The sequence below is a fragment of the Dipodomys merriami genome, unplaced genomic scaffold (assembly GCF_024711535.1).
Source record: "Dipodomys merriami isolate MVZ:Mamm:240054 unplaced genomic scaffold, mDipMer1.0.p SCAF_133, whole genome shotgun sequence".
Classification (NCBI taxonomy): domain Eukaryota; kingdom Metazoa; phylum Chordata; class Mammalia; order Rodentia; family Heteromyidae; genus Dipodomys; species Dipodomys merriami.
This window is the reverse complement of record NW_027202638.1, coordinates 1,628,830-1,644,304: the sequence shown is the minus strand read 5'-3', so window position 1 is coordinate 1,644,304 and position 15,475 is coordinate 1,628,830. Positions and strand designations below refer to the sequence as shown.

General features: G+C 46.3%; 1 protein-coding gene across 1 annotated transcript in view; it reads right to left on the bottom strand.

Moving 5' to 3' along the window:
- Nucleotides 1-12,259, bottom strand: part of Spon1 (spondin 1) — a 268,437-nt gene extending 256,178 nt beyond the window's left edge. Inside the window, exon 1 of the mRNA XM_070019438.1 lies at nt 11,824-12,259. Coding sequence (XP_069875539.1) covers nt 11,824-12,061 — 238 coding nt within the window. The 5' untranslated portion in view covers nt 12,062-12,259. The remainder of the gene's footprint in view (nt 1-11,823) is intronic.
- Between the last annotated feature and the right edge of the window lie 3,216 nt (nt 12,260-15,475).

Below are 15,475 nucleotides of genomic sequence, written 5' to 3'. Positions count from 1 at the left end.
TGAGCTACAGCACCACTTCCAGCTTTTTCTGTTATATGGTACTGAGAAATCGAACCCAGTTCATGCATGCTAGGCAAGCCCTCTACCACTAAACCACATTCCCAGCTCTGTGAACTTTTCTGTATATAACTTGTGTTTTGATGAGAACATTATTAAACATTGTTCCAAATGACAAATGTCCATCTTCTTGTACACAGTACACTTAAAAGGCTAAGCACAATCTTAGCTTCCCAGAGGCTTCATTCTTGTGGGTTCTAGAAAACTCAGGTCGTCCTGTACCTTATTAAATATAATACACAAGACAGAGGTACTGTAGGCTGAATTCGGTGTAATTATCACTGGCGATGATGTTACCATGCAGTGTAATCTGAAGGAAGACAGAAGACACTAATCTCCAGGGAACTCCTTTATATGATTTTCTCCTGAAAGGCATAAATATACAGCATATTTTGAGTCCCAGGAACAACCAATGATTGCCTGGCAATAAATAATAGAATCTTCTCTCTAACGACTCCTCCCAAGTGCCTCCCAAGAGAGGCCATTAAGAGAGGGGGAAAATCAAGAAAAATGCTTACATAGGATGTAAAAAGAGAGAGAAAAGCAGAAAGGCTATTAGGACTCATCCTGTGAGCACATAAGGAGAAGTAGTTAGGAGCAAAGATTTAGGATTTGAATCTCAGAGCTACCACCCACTCACTAATTCCATGACCCTTGGCAATTTACTTAACTTTCCACCTCATTTTTAAAAAGAGGTTAAGTATATTGTTTTTAGAGGACCATAGAATGGATTAAAGAAATACTGTGAGCAATGCCTGGCATTTATAAAGAGTATAAAAATTGAATGGCATGATGGTATGTTGCTGAGGATGATGGTGATGGTGGAGATGGGAATGTTGTGGATGAATAAGATAATGATGAAGACAAGGGCCACGATGATCAGCAGGCTGATTAACCAAGAATGAGTTTCAAAGACAGTCTACTTCATGGTTAGTGTGCCAACAATCTGACAAAAATCTTGATCAACTTTATCCCATTCATCTTCTATGATTTAGCTTTGCTAGATCTTGTCTACTCTTTCCTACTCTAAGGAACGGAATCTGAGAGTCTGGAATCAAGTCTCAGACACCTGCTCTGTTACTGAGATGCTCCAGGCTTCAGGCCATGCATCTGAACCACCATGAACATCTGCTTCTATCTCAGCTTCTAATACACAATTATGAAGAAGGCTAGAGCATTAAGTAAGCCACAGGGGTCCCTTCCCCATTCCATAAAACATGGTATACAGTTTTGGGAAGCTATCACTCACTTGCTTCATTAAAAACTAGCACAAAGCCTTGAGCTGAAGAGATGAGGGACAGCGCCCAGGCCCAGAGTTCAGGCCCCACGATCGGACCCCCCCCCCCAAAAAAAGAAAGAAACTAGCACAATAGCTGAGCTTGGTGGCTCAGGTCTGCGATCCTAGCTACTTGGGAGACAGATTCAAGGGATCCTTTTTCAAGGCTAAACTAGGAATAAAAGTTTTTTTTAAGACTCCATCTCTCACTCAATGGCTGGCCAATTGGTGTGTACCTGTCATCCTCAGAGACACAGGATTGACACTTCCCTAAAGCCATCAGCTGGCAGCCAAGCCGTTAACACATGAGCCTTTGGAAGGCATTTAAGATTCAAACCTTAATGCTAAAGAAACAATGTTTGTGAATAAACAGAGGTGGTAACCAGCAGGCAATGGTTGGCATGTGATTGGCATGATAGCCAGTTATTTACTTCAAAACTGTGTAATTAGATGAAAAACTAGGGGAAAACTCTAAGAGATAGTTGAGAGCTCTGCCCTAAGCTTTGACCTGCTCAACATTCTGATCAACCTCTTAGATAAAAGCTTATCAGGCCTGCTTATAAAATTGTATAAATCCAAAATTAGATTATATGGACAGTCATTCAGTGACAGAATCCAGATTCTATGGATGGATGACAGCTACAGAAATGAGCCAACACATGTTATATTAAGTTATCATTAATTATGTCAAGTCTTATTTAAAAGGCTGAATGTGATGGTGCAACCCCAGCTACCTGGGAGGCAGAGACAGGAGGATTTTGAGTATGAAGCCAGCTTGGGCAAAGTTAGGGAGACCGTATCACCCAAAATGAAAGGGGGAGGGGGGAGCTGGAAGCTATGAGGGCTCAAATGTTAAAGTGCTCAAGTGATGAAATGCTTGACTACAGATCGTGGGTTCAATCCTGGAAGATGGGTGGGGAAGAAGTTAATGTATAAAGAGGAAAACTTTAATTTGGTTCATGGTTCTGGAGAATTAGAGGTCCTGGAAGTGGCACATGGTGACAAAAGCATGTGCTAGAGCAACTCCTTAAAACTTGTGCAAGGAAGTATTCAGAGACCAAGAGACTGGGGTCCCATCATCCCTTTTGAGAGCATGTCTCCAAACCTAAGAACTTTCCATCAGCCCCACCTACTAACCACCCATGGCACATTCCTACCGCATCACCCTGGGGGCCAACTTTCAGCACATGGATCTTTGAGAACACTACTCAGACCAAATCTCTGCAGTTAAAGAGGGCAGCAGGCTTCCCAGCACAGCAAAGATTTGAGTTGGCTGTAGGCTGGGACAAAGCTAGAGAATGGCAGCGCCACCACAAGAGCAAGCACAAGACCTGACAAGCTTTGCACATGCAGTGTCCCAGGGAGGAGGACAACTAGCCCACCATGTTCTGCCCCATCAGCGCATGTACAGAGGATAACATACAGGAGACAGAGACAGCATCCTATAAGGAATGTTGAAGAAACAAGGCCTGGCATTTTAATCAGAAGAGAACCCATGACGGCTGCATATGGCTACAGATATCTCAAAGGCAGCCATGCAGCCAGAAGAAAGCCTTATTTTGTTTAATTCCAAAGGCCAAAGCTGAGCACCAATAGTTCACAGTTGTAATTGTAGCTACTGAGGAGGCTGAGATCTGAGAATAAAGCCCCTGGCAGACAAATCGGAGACTCTTTTCTCTAATTAATCAGCAAATGGCTGAAAGGGGAAGTATACCAGCTTTGAGCTAAAAGTTACCCAGGAGAACATGAGGCCAAGCGTTCAAATCTCTGTACCAGCACAGAAACAACAAAAAAATGCAAGGCACTGGTAGCTCTGGCCTAGCTACTAACCCTAGCTACTCAGGAGGCTGAAATCCGAGGATTGCAGCTTGAACTAAGTCTGGATAGGTAAGACCCTGAGACTCTCATCTCCAATTAATCACCAATAGGAGCCAGAAATGGAACTATGGCTCAAATGATAGAGCACTAGCCTAGAGTACAAAATCTCAGGGACAGTACCCAGGCACACGCATGCGCGGGCACACACACACACACACACACACAAGAATATGCACCAGAACACGAATAATATATAGAAGTTCCATGGAAGACAGATTTTACAGTAGAAAAGCTGGGGCCCAGTCTCTGAGTATTGCAGAACTGAAGGCATTCCACTATCCATCCCACTGTACTGCTGTCCCTCAGTCACAGGATAGGGCAGTGCTGTGAGTGGATGCTAAAGAATGACACTAAGATTGGGTCAGGCAGCTATGGAAATACATGCTCCTAGAAAAGGAACCACTTTTGCCCACCTTCTCTTCATGACTCGCCAGTTTATCTTAATAGAAAGCAAGATTTCTGGGCTCTAGCCCCTTGTTAGGGCCCATTGGAACCTTTGGTTTGTTGGTTTAAAGCTCTCCAAGTGATCTTAGTACATAACTAGCTTTATCAACTGCCACAAATGTTTCAGGGAAATTCACTCTAATCATTGAAGGCAGCACTTTCTCTGCTTGTTTCTCCACATATTCCGAGCCTGTGACTGGCTCAGGGGAGCGCAGCCCCTTCTCTGACCTTTTGCCTGTTATTGTTCTGCTTTGCACTTCTGCATCCTCAGTGTGGGCAGTTTCCCTCATGTATAAATCTTCTACCTTCTGAGTCTTCACCCAGGGCCCAGCCCATCTACCTGCCTCCAGTCATTGTCAGAAGCCCGGGGCCACTGGGAGTCCTTTCCCTCTGCGGCTACCACCCAAAGCTTCTCACCTTCTTGTGTCTGCCATTGGTGCTCACCTCTCTCTCTCTCTCTCTCTCTCTCTCTCTCTCTCTCTCTAATGGACATCTTTCTCTATGTTCCATCCAGCTATCAGAGAGAGAGAGAGAGAGAGAGAGACAGAGACAGAGACAGAGACAGAGACAGAGACAGAGACAGAGACAGAGACAGAGACAGAGACAGACAGACAGACAGACAGACAGACACAGGAAGAAACCCTGTAACATGTGGAACCACTATTCAGATCCATGTTCTGTTTCTGAGTACGCCTAGCTTTCCACACTTCTAGCACACACACACACACAGTGATTGGTGACAGAACCCTTCTCCTCACTCCTTACTCCTTACTCAATCCACAAAACAGATTAGCAAATATCAAACCACACTGTAAAAAGAGTCATGTTCTTTAAATCGTCAAACAAATCATTGGATGGGTTAGGCCACCATTTAAGTTCCCATGTTCACGAGAGATTCTGGCACCCCATCCTATCTGAGCTTCAGTTCCAGTTCAACCAAAATATTTGGTTAAATGAGACATTTTATACCAGCAAGAACTAGCTAGCATCACAAGAAAGAGAGATTGGGAAAGAGAGGGAGAAGGACAAGGGAGGGAGAAAGAGACAGAAAGAAGAGAAAGAAAAGAAATAGACACAAAGACAGGAAGGAAGGAAAGAAGGAAGTAAGAAAGGAAGGACTTCCTTTTCTACTCACTATATGTACTTCCTGAGTGGGCATGAGATTCAAACTTCACTTTCCTCACTCTGACAAATAGTGAGGAATTTCTTGCTGGAGTAGGAGCAAACTAATGGTTTTATCTGCTGCTCCACTGAGGAAACGATTTCTTCCAATGCTTGAGGGAAAATAGAAGTACTGGACTTCCTGAGAAATGCCAATTCATTTCTATTCCCCACTAGCAGAATATCCAGAGAGGTGGATAAATTAAACAAGATTTAAGCTGGTATCTATGTTATATTTAATGCACAATTTCAAAGGATCTTTAAGGAATTATTTTGACTTATGTGATTTTTCACTTGCCATAGTGCCTCTTGAATCTAAGCCTTAAAATAGGATTTTACTGTACACAAATTATTTCTTCCATTTTCATTCTGAGTGTCTTGTCCTTTTCTCTCCCCTCACCACCTCCTTTCTTGCTTTGCTGTTTCCTCCTTTATTGAAGAGGAGATGTTATAGATCATCTACACACACTTGCATAGACTCATGCAGACATAATTGGACATACACACCTGTGTTAGCATGTACATTTGCACCCCTCCCCTCAACACTCCTTTTTCTACCCATTCATTTAGCAGGAATATCATGCTGTGGAGTAAGCCCATCTAGTAGACATTGCCCTGAACAAAAGAGCAGGAAATACTATGCTTTTACATGACAGATATTAAAACGTGACAAAGAAGCTAAGTATCTCCCAAAATAAATGTTCCTTTCCCTCCTTTTTATTCTTTCTTTTTTGAGATAGGGTTTTTGTCACCAAAGTTGGCCTTGAAATTGTTATCTTCCAGCTTCAGTCTTCTGCGTGCTGGGATTGCAAGTGTGAACCACCATGCCTGCCTCTACCTCACCTTTTTGAAAACTGCATCTCTCCCTCTCGTTTTAGCCAGCCTTGCTATGTTTCTCAGTCTCATTTGCAGTTGGGTGTGGCCATATGACTAAACTTTTACCAAGGAAGTGCATTTAGAAGGCCTGGGTACACATCACTATAATCCAACACTTATCCTCTATTTCTATCTCTGTACCATGTAAGACCAGAACTTAAATGTGATGGAAATGCACTGGCTGCAGCCATCCAAGGACAGTACCATCTAATCAAAACCAGTTTAAGCTAGGCAAACTGTCTTAACAAGTATCCAACAGGTACAATTCATTGTAATAGCATTTATTTAACCTAATGGGTATAATGGTGATTACAGCATGGAATCAATGTGAAATTATTCATGAGTTTACTCTTTTTCATATTAATTATTCAATAACACTTATAGCACATCTTAATCCAAATTAGCCACATTTCAAGCACGTAATAGTCACTCTTGATAGTTGGTTAGTAGCTACCTATTGGACAGTGCTACAAGATGGCCAAGCAACAAGGTAGAAGGGACTTTGGCTCCTGGGGGACCTTGTGGAACAAGATATCCCATCATGCTGGTGCTCTGTTTTATTTCCTGTTTTGAATGATGTATTTTGGAATCTCTTTGTAATTAGAATTAATTTGGCCTATAGCATGACTAATATAACATGCTAAGAGTTTTCTATCCCCCACAGAATTTAACCTTGACCGAGACCCGACTTTCTATAGGGCAAATAAACAGTGTGATAGCAAAAAAAAATTCTTGATATTGGCCCATGTTTGTGAACATGTTAGCAATTACAGCCTGTTATTCCAATTGAGAGTTGCTGTAACAGCCCAAGTGATCTGTGTATGGTAAAGTGTTCAGGTCTTCAATCTGGAAAAGCTGGAGTTTGACAGCACTTTCATTTTCTTGTATGTTTTGACATTTTTCATTTCCTCAAACTTAAAACAATAAACAATCCCTACATCATTTTTTCTGTTCTGTTTTCTTCCCTCTCCTTTCCCCCCTCCCCTCTCTCTTGCTACACTGGTATTTGAATTCAGGGCCTAATGCTTGGTAGCTGGCACTCTACTGCTTGAGACACACTTCCAACTCTTGTAATTTCTTTCTTTCTTTCTTTCTTTCTTTCTTTCTTTCTTTCTTTCTTTCTTTCTTTCTTTTCTTTCTTCTTCCTCCTCCTCCTCCTCCTCCTCCTCCTCCTCCTCCTCCTCCTCTTCCTCCTCCTCCTCTTCCTCCTCCTCCTCCTCCTTAATTCTTGCTTAGAAGACTACTATAACCAGGCACTGGTGGCTCATACCTATAATCCTAGCTCCTCAGGAGGCTGAGATCTGAGAATTGCAGTTTGAAGCCAATCCAGACAGGAAAGTCCTAAGATTCTGTCCAACTAACCACCAAAAAAAAACCCATACAAACAAAATAAAACAGAAGTGAAACTGTAGCTCAGTGGTAGAGTGCTAGCCTTGAGAAAGAAAAAAAAAGCATAGGAACAGTATCCAGGCCCTGAGTTCAAGCCTCAGAACCAGAAAACACAAAAAAGGAGAGAACAATTGTTGAACCAAAGAGGTAGAAGTGACAAAATTCATCATGTCAGCAGTACTCTTTTGTTAAGTATTATGTAAGAAATAATTTATTTAAAACAGCTTCGGATTCTCAGATCCTACATATGTTCTGTTCTATTATATAGTTTTACGAGCACAGTCATATAACATCTGCATGTACCAATAATCAAATCAGTCTTTTCCCATATCCAATTTGTTTCTGTTTCCCCACAAACAAAAGGAAATGGCTAAAAACTGACAAGGTTCTTTATGTTTCTAAATCAATCCTCTGTTTTATGGAGAAATGCAATCCCGAAGCCTATAAAAAAAAGCAAATGTAAATAAGGATCCATCATTTTATTACTTTCTATCTTGTGAGATGTCAGTTATTGTCTTGATTTGTTGATCCTATTTTCCCTCAAGGAATCTTACCATTCAGAAGGCTGAGGCTAGCTGAATGGATTCATTCTACTCTCAACTCAGTTCATTCAGTTGGCACAGAAGACTAGTTAAGAGTCTAGGATTTAGAACTGGGGGTGTGGCACAAGGAGTAGAGCATTGGCCTAAGCTTAAGATTCTGAGTTCAATCTCCAATAGCACACACGTGTGCACATGCACACACACACACACACACACACACACACACACAAAGGATGTTATCATGTTATCATGGATCTGATTCCACTGGTTATCATGGATCCAATTCTACTGATTATTAGCAGTGTGACCATGGATAAGAAACTGGACCTTTCTAAGGCATGGTCTTCTCATCTGTAAAGTAAGAATTATAATAAACTGCCTTAAAATACTACAAGCAATGTGGCAGATGAGTAGGAAGAACTTAATATCATGTCTTACCCAGTAATTTGTTGAGGAAATTTTCCTATTTCCAAACTACTCATCTTAAAACATTGTACCTATTATATGACAATTTCTTTTGACTTGGATTTTTAATTCTTACAGAAATACTAGGAGTAAAAAAAAAGTCACAATGGCTCACAGAGGTGAAGTGGCTTGCTGATGTCAGTAAATGTGAGGCCAGACAAAACTTAAAACTGCCTCATCCACCATTAAATCCTAGGCTTTTCTCCACCAAGTTGTGCCTAGTTCTACAGGCAGTGTGTGCCTCAGAGAGGGACAAAGAAGAGAAAGCAAAGCCTCTTTGGAGGTCTCCAAACCTCCCTGTTCAGAATAAATCCCCCAATTATGCTTGAAGTTGGATCAGCTTTTGAAATCTCCACTGCACATTCTTTTCCCATCAAGTTCCTTGAAATTTCTTTTTAAAGAGCATCTAGGAAAAGCCACTCTTATTACTTAGAGTCTGTCTTTATTTTCCTAATAAACAGACCTTTGGTCAGACAAAATAGCCTCTTTTATTTTCAATCAATTCTTGAATATTTCGGCTGATTTTCGTCTATGTGGCTTGAAATTGTGATCTGGGAAAGGCTGATCCTGCACATTGTCTTCCTATAAGGGAAGCCCCTTGAGGATCCTCAACTTGTTATTTTTAATCACTGTAATCTCCTTTCAAAGGAGTTCCTGGTTAGAAACAGAGCAGGCCTTTCAGGGGCTTTCTAAAGCACAATTATTGAGGGATGGGGGTGGGGGGGGTAGAAGCAGTGGAAGAGAGAGAGAAGAGGAAGTCAATATAGCACTAACAACTTGAAAAAAAGCTGCAGAATAATCTCAACTAAACTCAGGCTGCAAGGAAGAAGCCCCAGGATTCAATGTTTTAAAACTAGTGATCATCTTATTCCAGCCTAAACTGGACTAGGCTTTTATTCCAAAAAGCCTATCCTCTGACTGAGGGGCATGGAGAGAAGAAGCTATTTGGAGATTAAACTGGAAGACAGAGGACAGAAATTCAAGGCAGGAAAAGAAATCATTGATCTCAAGGACTCTGAAGGATCCTAACTGGAGGAGGGGGTGAGGGAGGGGTGGGGGGGGAGGGGGAAGGACCAGGGGAAAGATAACTTCTACAACCCTAAATCAATGCACCCAGAATAATGCATCAGATTTACATTTAACATAGTTATCCTAACAAAGTATCAGCCAATAGAAAATATCTCAAATTAGGCCAGTGCCCTTTCTTCCTAACTTCCACTCTTGTTAGTCACACAATGTTTGCTCAGGAGGCCTTAGCATGGCTCCTGTGAGATCTTTCTTTCCAGGTCCCCTTGTCCTAAGAAAGGAGAAAAGATGATAATCCCACCTACAGCCTAAGTGGTGTTAAAGTCCAAAAGCCTGAAGCTTTAGGCTGGGGAATTCCGGGCCCTGCTCTTCTATTGCCTATCTTATTGCTTGGCCTGGGCTTTTAGGGAGTTCTGAGATTCCTCTGGCGGGGTGATTAGGGAATATGTATCCAACCAGTCCTGCCACCACAGTTCCCAGTGGTCAGCCCAACAAGAGGATTAGTGTGGGAAGAGATGCCAAGAAGACACTTGGCCAGAGCTCCAGACTAGCCTAAACTACCAAAAAAAAAATAAAAATAAAAATCTTTCTGGGTTAAATTAGTTGTTTTAGACAAGACTTCTAATGCAGAAAACACCCTTCATTCATTCATTCATTCAATCATTCATTCAACGAATTCCTGAGGACCCGACGAACAAAGTCAGTCATTGGTAAATGGGACTAGAGGAATGGTAAAGAAACCTACTTTTGGAAATGGTGCTGTGGCTCAAGCGGTAGAGAGCTCGCCTTGAGCTGAAGAGCGCAAGGACAGTGCCCAAGCCCAGAGTTCAAGCCCCATGACCGACAAAAAAAATAAAGAACCCTACTTTTAAATATGGGATATACATGCGCACACACATACACACGCACCCCACACCACACACACACACACACACACACACACACACACACACACACACACCACTCCGATCAGGTATATACCACCTGTCCCACCTGTTGTCCCTCAGGCACACTCATCTTTGCCACCCAGAGAAGTTGGATAAAACAGCTCCTTTTACAGCTGGGGACTAGGTTCAGAGAAATTAAATGGCTTGCACAAGGCCCCTAAAAGGAACTCCTTTTTAGTTTGGAGTCATCTCTTCTCCTTTAAAGAGTGGGATTGGCTTCCTCAGTGATCTCAGAACCTCTGTTCTCGGGAGAACTGAAAAAGTCCAGGAGTTTACTACACTCAGTTCCCTGAGATCCAAGCCACCCACCTCGACGACGTAAAGGTCTTCCCCAGCCTGCTCACCAAACAACCTGACGCCGCAGCGACAAACCGCGCGCTCCCTCCAGACCCGGTGCGTTCTCCCCCAGCATCTTCCATGGTGGGGTGCCCAGGAGCCCCCTGGATGTACCCCGTCCCAAGGTGGTTCCTGCCCACGTGTTGAGGACGCTAGCGCGTGCAGGGCGCCCGCAGTGAGCCCGGGTCGCTCCAGGTGAAGTTAAGCCAGGTACGCGAACCCAAGAAAACCAAGTATTTCTGGCTCCTGGTGCCAGTCCTGCGCGGGGCGGGCGCCAGCTGACACTGCCCAAACTTTCTCGGGAGCGTTGCTCCCGCGATTCTGTAGGGAACCAGGAGGGCAGGTGGCGGGGGCCAGGCTCCCATTTGCCATCCAGCCCCGGCCCCGCCCCAGGTGAGATCAAGCTGGTCTCCTTCCCCATCTTTAATCCCAACGTCCGGCTGGGAGAACGGCGGCGGCGGCTCGGGAATAGACATCTGGGACAACCTGGATGAGCAGGGCCCTTAGAGATGGCCTGGGAGGTCTTAAGATCGGGGCCCAGGGAGGGGCTCACCGGCTTGGATAGCCCCTCCTGGCACTCCCGAAACCTGGCTCGCAGGGGAGTCGCGTAAACACGACGAAACATCCCCGGGGTGCGGGCTGCCGGAAGTCCCACAGCCATCAGAGAGTAGGCCTCTGAAACCGGGGGTCCCCCCTCTGTCCTCATCGGAATCTCCCTCCCGTTGGGAGCCTAGCCGGGATTCTGGGGGTGACTCCATTCCTACTGCAACCTCTCCCAGAAATCCAAGGTCCCGTTCCTAGCCTCGGACCATGGGAGACTTAATTTGGGGGAATCTTTCCAAAGACCCTTCAGAGAGGAGCGTCTGGTTCTTTCTTCCCTGAGACCCAGGATGGCCTGGGGGGGAGACACTGAAGTCCCTTCCCCGTGAAGCGACCCGGGCACGCCGGGGTGACTGTCCCGCTCAGAGCCAGTTGGTGAGAATCTGATCTCTCCGCTTCACTGATGCAAGTGCGGAGAGCTGCCCTGCCTTGCCCGGGACACCCAACCTGAGAAAAGCCAGGATTCCACCCACCCCCGCGTCCCCAGCCCCAGACAACCGCCCGGAGCAACGCGGGACCACTCCCCTCCCGCCCGCCGACGGCCGGAGGCCGGAGTTCCGCGGGGTTCCCTCGCAGTCAGGCAGGTGAGCGTGCGGTCCCCGACCTCCGCGGTCCCCGCGACGGCCCCGGACACTGGCTAGAGATCTCCGCACACAGCTGGCTGCCAAGAGGGCTGAGGACAGCCAGGACTGGAGGAAGGGTCCTGGCGGGGCTTCGCCAACCCCGTGCGCTCCGGGGACTGTGCGCGCCCCTCTAGTGCCATTGGGTTCAGGGCCCACTGGAGGCTAAGTCCGGCACTCCCCCAACGCCATCCGAGGCTACTTACCGCGGTAGCTGCTCCCCGGCTTGTAGAAGTCGGGGTCGCCTTCCACGCGGAGGCTGAACTCCGTGTAGCCCTCACGCCGCGTGCCCTGGGCGCGCAGGATGCGGCTGCAGTAGCCCTCTGACTTGGCCACTTTGTCCAGGGTCTCGTCGAAGGCCAGCGCCGTGGCGAGGGGCAGCGCCAGGGCCAGCAGTGCCAGACTCCGGCTTAGCTTCTGGGGCGTTGGGGACAGCCTCATCATCGCGGGGGGGTGGAGGGGTGAGGGGCCCCCAACTTTGTGCTGCTGTCGCCGATCCTCGCCGAGCGACTCCTGCCTGAAGAGGGTCCCGGCCGGCGGTAGGCGAGACCCGGAGAAGCTCCGAGCGGCGGGCTGGTGGCACCGAGACCTGCCCGGCTCCGTTTGGCGGTGGCTGCCGAGCTGCGCTGCGTGGAGCAGAGCCCAGCCCGCCAGCCGAGCAAGGAGCGAGCGAGCGAGCGGCGCAAAGGAGGGGAGGGCGGCGGCGAAGGAGCAGGAGGAGGGAGGGCTGATTTTTTTTGCCCAGATCCCCAGGCGCAGCGCCGTTTTGTTTCAAGCCGGGCGATTAGCGGAGCGGGGCTGTTTATTTTGCGATACTGGATTCCCAGGGTCTGCTGGGGGAGATCATAGGATGCCGGGACCCTGGGAAGGGAGGGGGTCGGGGGGAGGCTCTGTCCCACTACCCGGGGAGGCTGCTTCCCCTGACCCCCCCCCCCCCCCCGCTTACACCCTGAACCCTGAGGAAAAGCCTAGGAACTAACTTTGTCGCGCACCTACTCTTAGTGTAGCCAACCTAGGCGGTCTACTGGCAGCCCAAGTTCATGGTGGTCATTCTTTTTTGTGGTTGGTGGTGGTCATGGGGCTTGAACTCTGGGCCTGGGCGCTGTCCCTGAGCTCTTCAGCTCAAGGCGAGCGCTCTACCGCTTGAGCCACAGTGCCACTTCCGGTTTTCATGTGGTTTATTGGAGATGAGTTTCAGGCAGTTTCCCTGCCTAGGCTGGCTTTGAACCGTGATCCTCAGATCTCAGCCTCCTGAGTAGCTAGGATTACAGGCTTGCGCCACCCGTGCCTGGCGCACGCAATAAACATTAGATGACTTTCACTCATTTTATAGGCGAGCAGAGAGCAGCAGATGCGCTGACCTCGCGGGCTCCTGTGCCCTTCCAGTGGCCACATTGGACTAGCTTGGACCAGAGGGGTGAGGATGGAGCCCAAGGACTTATCTGGGTCCAGCAGGCACACTGCCCGGGGCCACAGTGTTTTTGGAGATCTATGAAAATGTTTTCTTTAAAAGCAGAAGGGACAAAAATAACGTTTCGATTACTGAAAATGTTTTGCTATACAACGTTAATATATTCCTCTTTATACCCACACAGCTATAAAATATGGTTTTAATATTGCTTTAGGAAGACAGGAGCCCACAAAGAAAGAAAAAAAAAACTGCCTACAACCCACGAAGGTCCTCATATGGCCCTGGAAAGGCGTTTCTAAAGAATCCAAGAAGAGTCTGTGTTCTCTTGGCTTAGATTTTAGTTCAGGTTCACAGATCCCAGACACTGCTCTGGGGAGAGGTGCTAAGCCTAGGGACTCTCTGGGCAGAGACACCAGCCCAGAGGGCCAGAGGGGAGAAGGCACAGCACTGGGTGTTCTCAGTTTCTCAGCAGGAGAGACATGAATGGCGCCTTGCCTGTCCTGCCACTCACCCATTGTGAGACTGGGCTGGACAATGTCTCCCAGCTTATTTCCTGCTCTCAAAGGGGGGGGGGGGAGGGGGGGGGAGTAGAAGCTACCAGATCCTTCCTGGAGTTGTGCTAGAATTCAATATAATGTCTTATATAAAGCACTTGATCTGGTCATCAGTATTTCCCAGCCTTGGAAACACGTTTAGCCTCCTGTCTCCCTTGAATATATATAAATTTGACACCTCCTCTCGCTTTACCTGCTTTTAGAACTTTGGCTTTCCCGCTACTCTTTCCCCCAGGGCCTTCCATTCATAGTAAGGGACTCCCTTTAACAATCCCTCCCCAGTACCCCCACTCCCACAAAATGCACTTTCCAGGTCAATTTTTCCTTTTTTTTTGTTTCTTGCCCATCAGTACCAACAACCTGAAGGAGATGTCACATTAGAGGTCTACATTCCCCCCTCCTTAGTTCTTGTGCTGTGATTCATTCTGTAGTACCCTCTTCCAAAGGTCACCTGAGAATAAGCCCCCTCTATAGCCAGTTATAACTCCTCAGAATCCCAAGAACTGACCCTTAGCAGCACCAGATCCACTGACCAGCTCTTCTTCTTCACTCAACTGGCTTAGGGCTCATACTTGACTGCATGTTTCAAGGGTCCATTCATCCAACAAGCTTTCACTGCATGGAGATTTGAAACCAGGCTCTGTGCTGAGTGGTGGGACAAGAAAGGAACAAAAGCTCATTCACTCATCATCCTTCCATTCGTCCATCTACCCACCCACCCATGTCTAAGGCTTCCCACATGGCTGCTCAGTATTAGGGTACAGACAGACATGTTACTTGCTTCTGTGGATCTTACAGTCCTGTGGCAAAGGCAAATATTAATTACATGATTATGAATTTTTCAGATCGCAATTATGATTTTATGCTACAAACTAAAATGAGTGATTCAAGGGAGTGTACTTGGTGGTATCTCGTGGGGGAGGGAATTACTGAGGTGAATAAAATATACCTCTTTCTTCATGGCGGTTTGTTGTATGTCCAACTTGCCAAATATGTGCCTTTGAACATCTTTTCATTTACATCAACATGTCCAAATTTAAGTTGGAGGTGGGCGGACATGGAACAGGCACGAACAGAATATTTAATGTTTGTATTGGACATGGATAGGAAGATCATCTGGGTAGTAGTGTCATCCTACCAACATTATCTCCCCCTAGTTTTCAGATTAAAAATAGAGGAAACTACCTGCCTAGGGAATGGACTATGCTAGTGTGGAACAGGGCATGGCCTTGAACTTATTTCTTTGTCTTTTTTTTTAAAAAAATTTTTGAAGCAGGAGCTTGCTACATGTTCCAAGCTGGCCTGGAATTTTCTGTGTGACTCAGCTGTCCTCAAATTTGCAGTCCTTCTACCTAGCTCCTGAGAGTTTGGATTACAGGATTAAATAAATGCTGGCCACGAACCTGCATTTACCCAGCTTGGTCATTCATTACTTTGGTTGGTTCCATCATCTGGGCTATGACAGCAGGTTCCAATCAGCTTACTGAGTTCCAACCCTGCTACATGAACTAGATTTTCCTAACCCAGTTCGGCTGTCACTTTCGACCTCCGCTCTCTCCTCCACACATCCAATCCATCACCAACATCAGCAGCCTCACCTCCAACTACCTCTGCGAGAATCTGTCGGTTTCTCTCCCCCTTCTTCTGCCACTTACCCAAGCCAAGTTGTCTTCTATCTCAGCATGCTAACTGATCTTCCCCTGTCTAGTCTGCCAACCTGTCCTTGGCCCTGAAGCTCAAGTGATCTCTCTTAAAATGCAGATTTGAATGTCAATCCTGGGGTTGAAATCCTGAGCAGTGAATTTCAAGGTTCTTAGAATAAAGACAGATTTTTTTAAGACAGCCCCCAAGGCCCTCTGTGCTTCATTTGCCTCTCAATCCAGAATCTCTTCT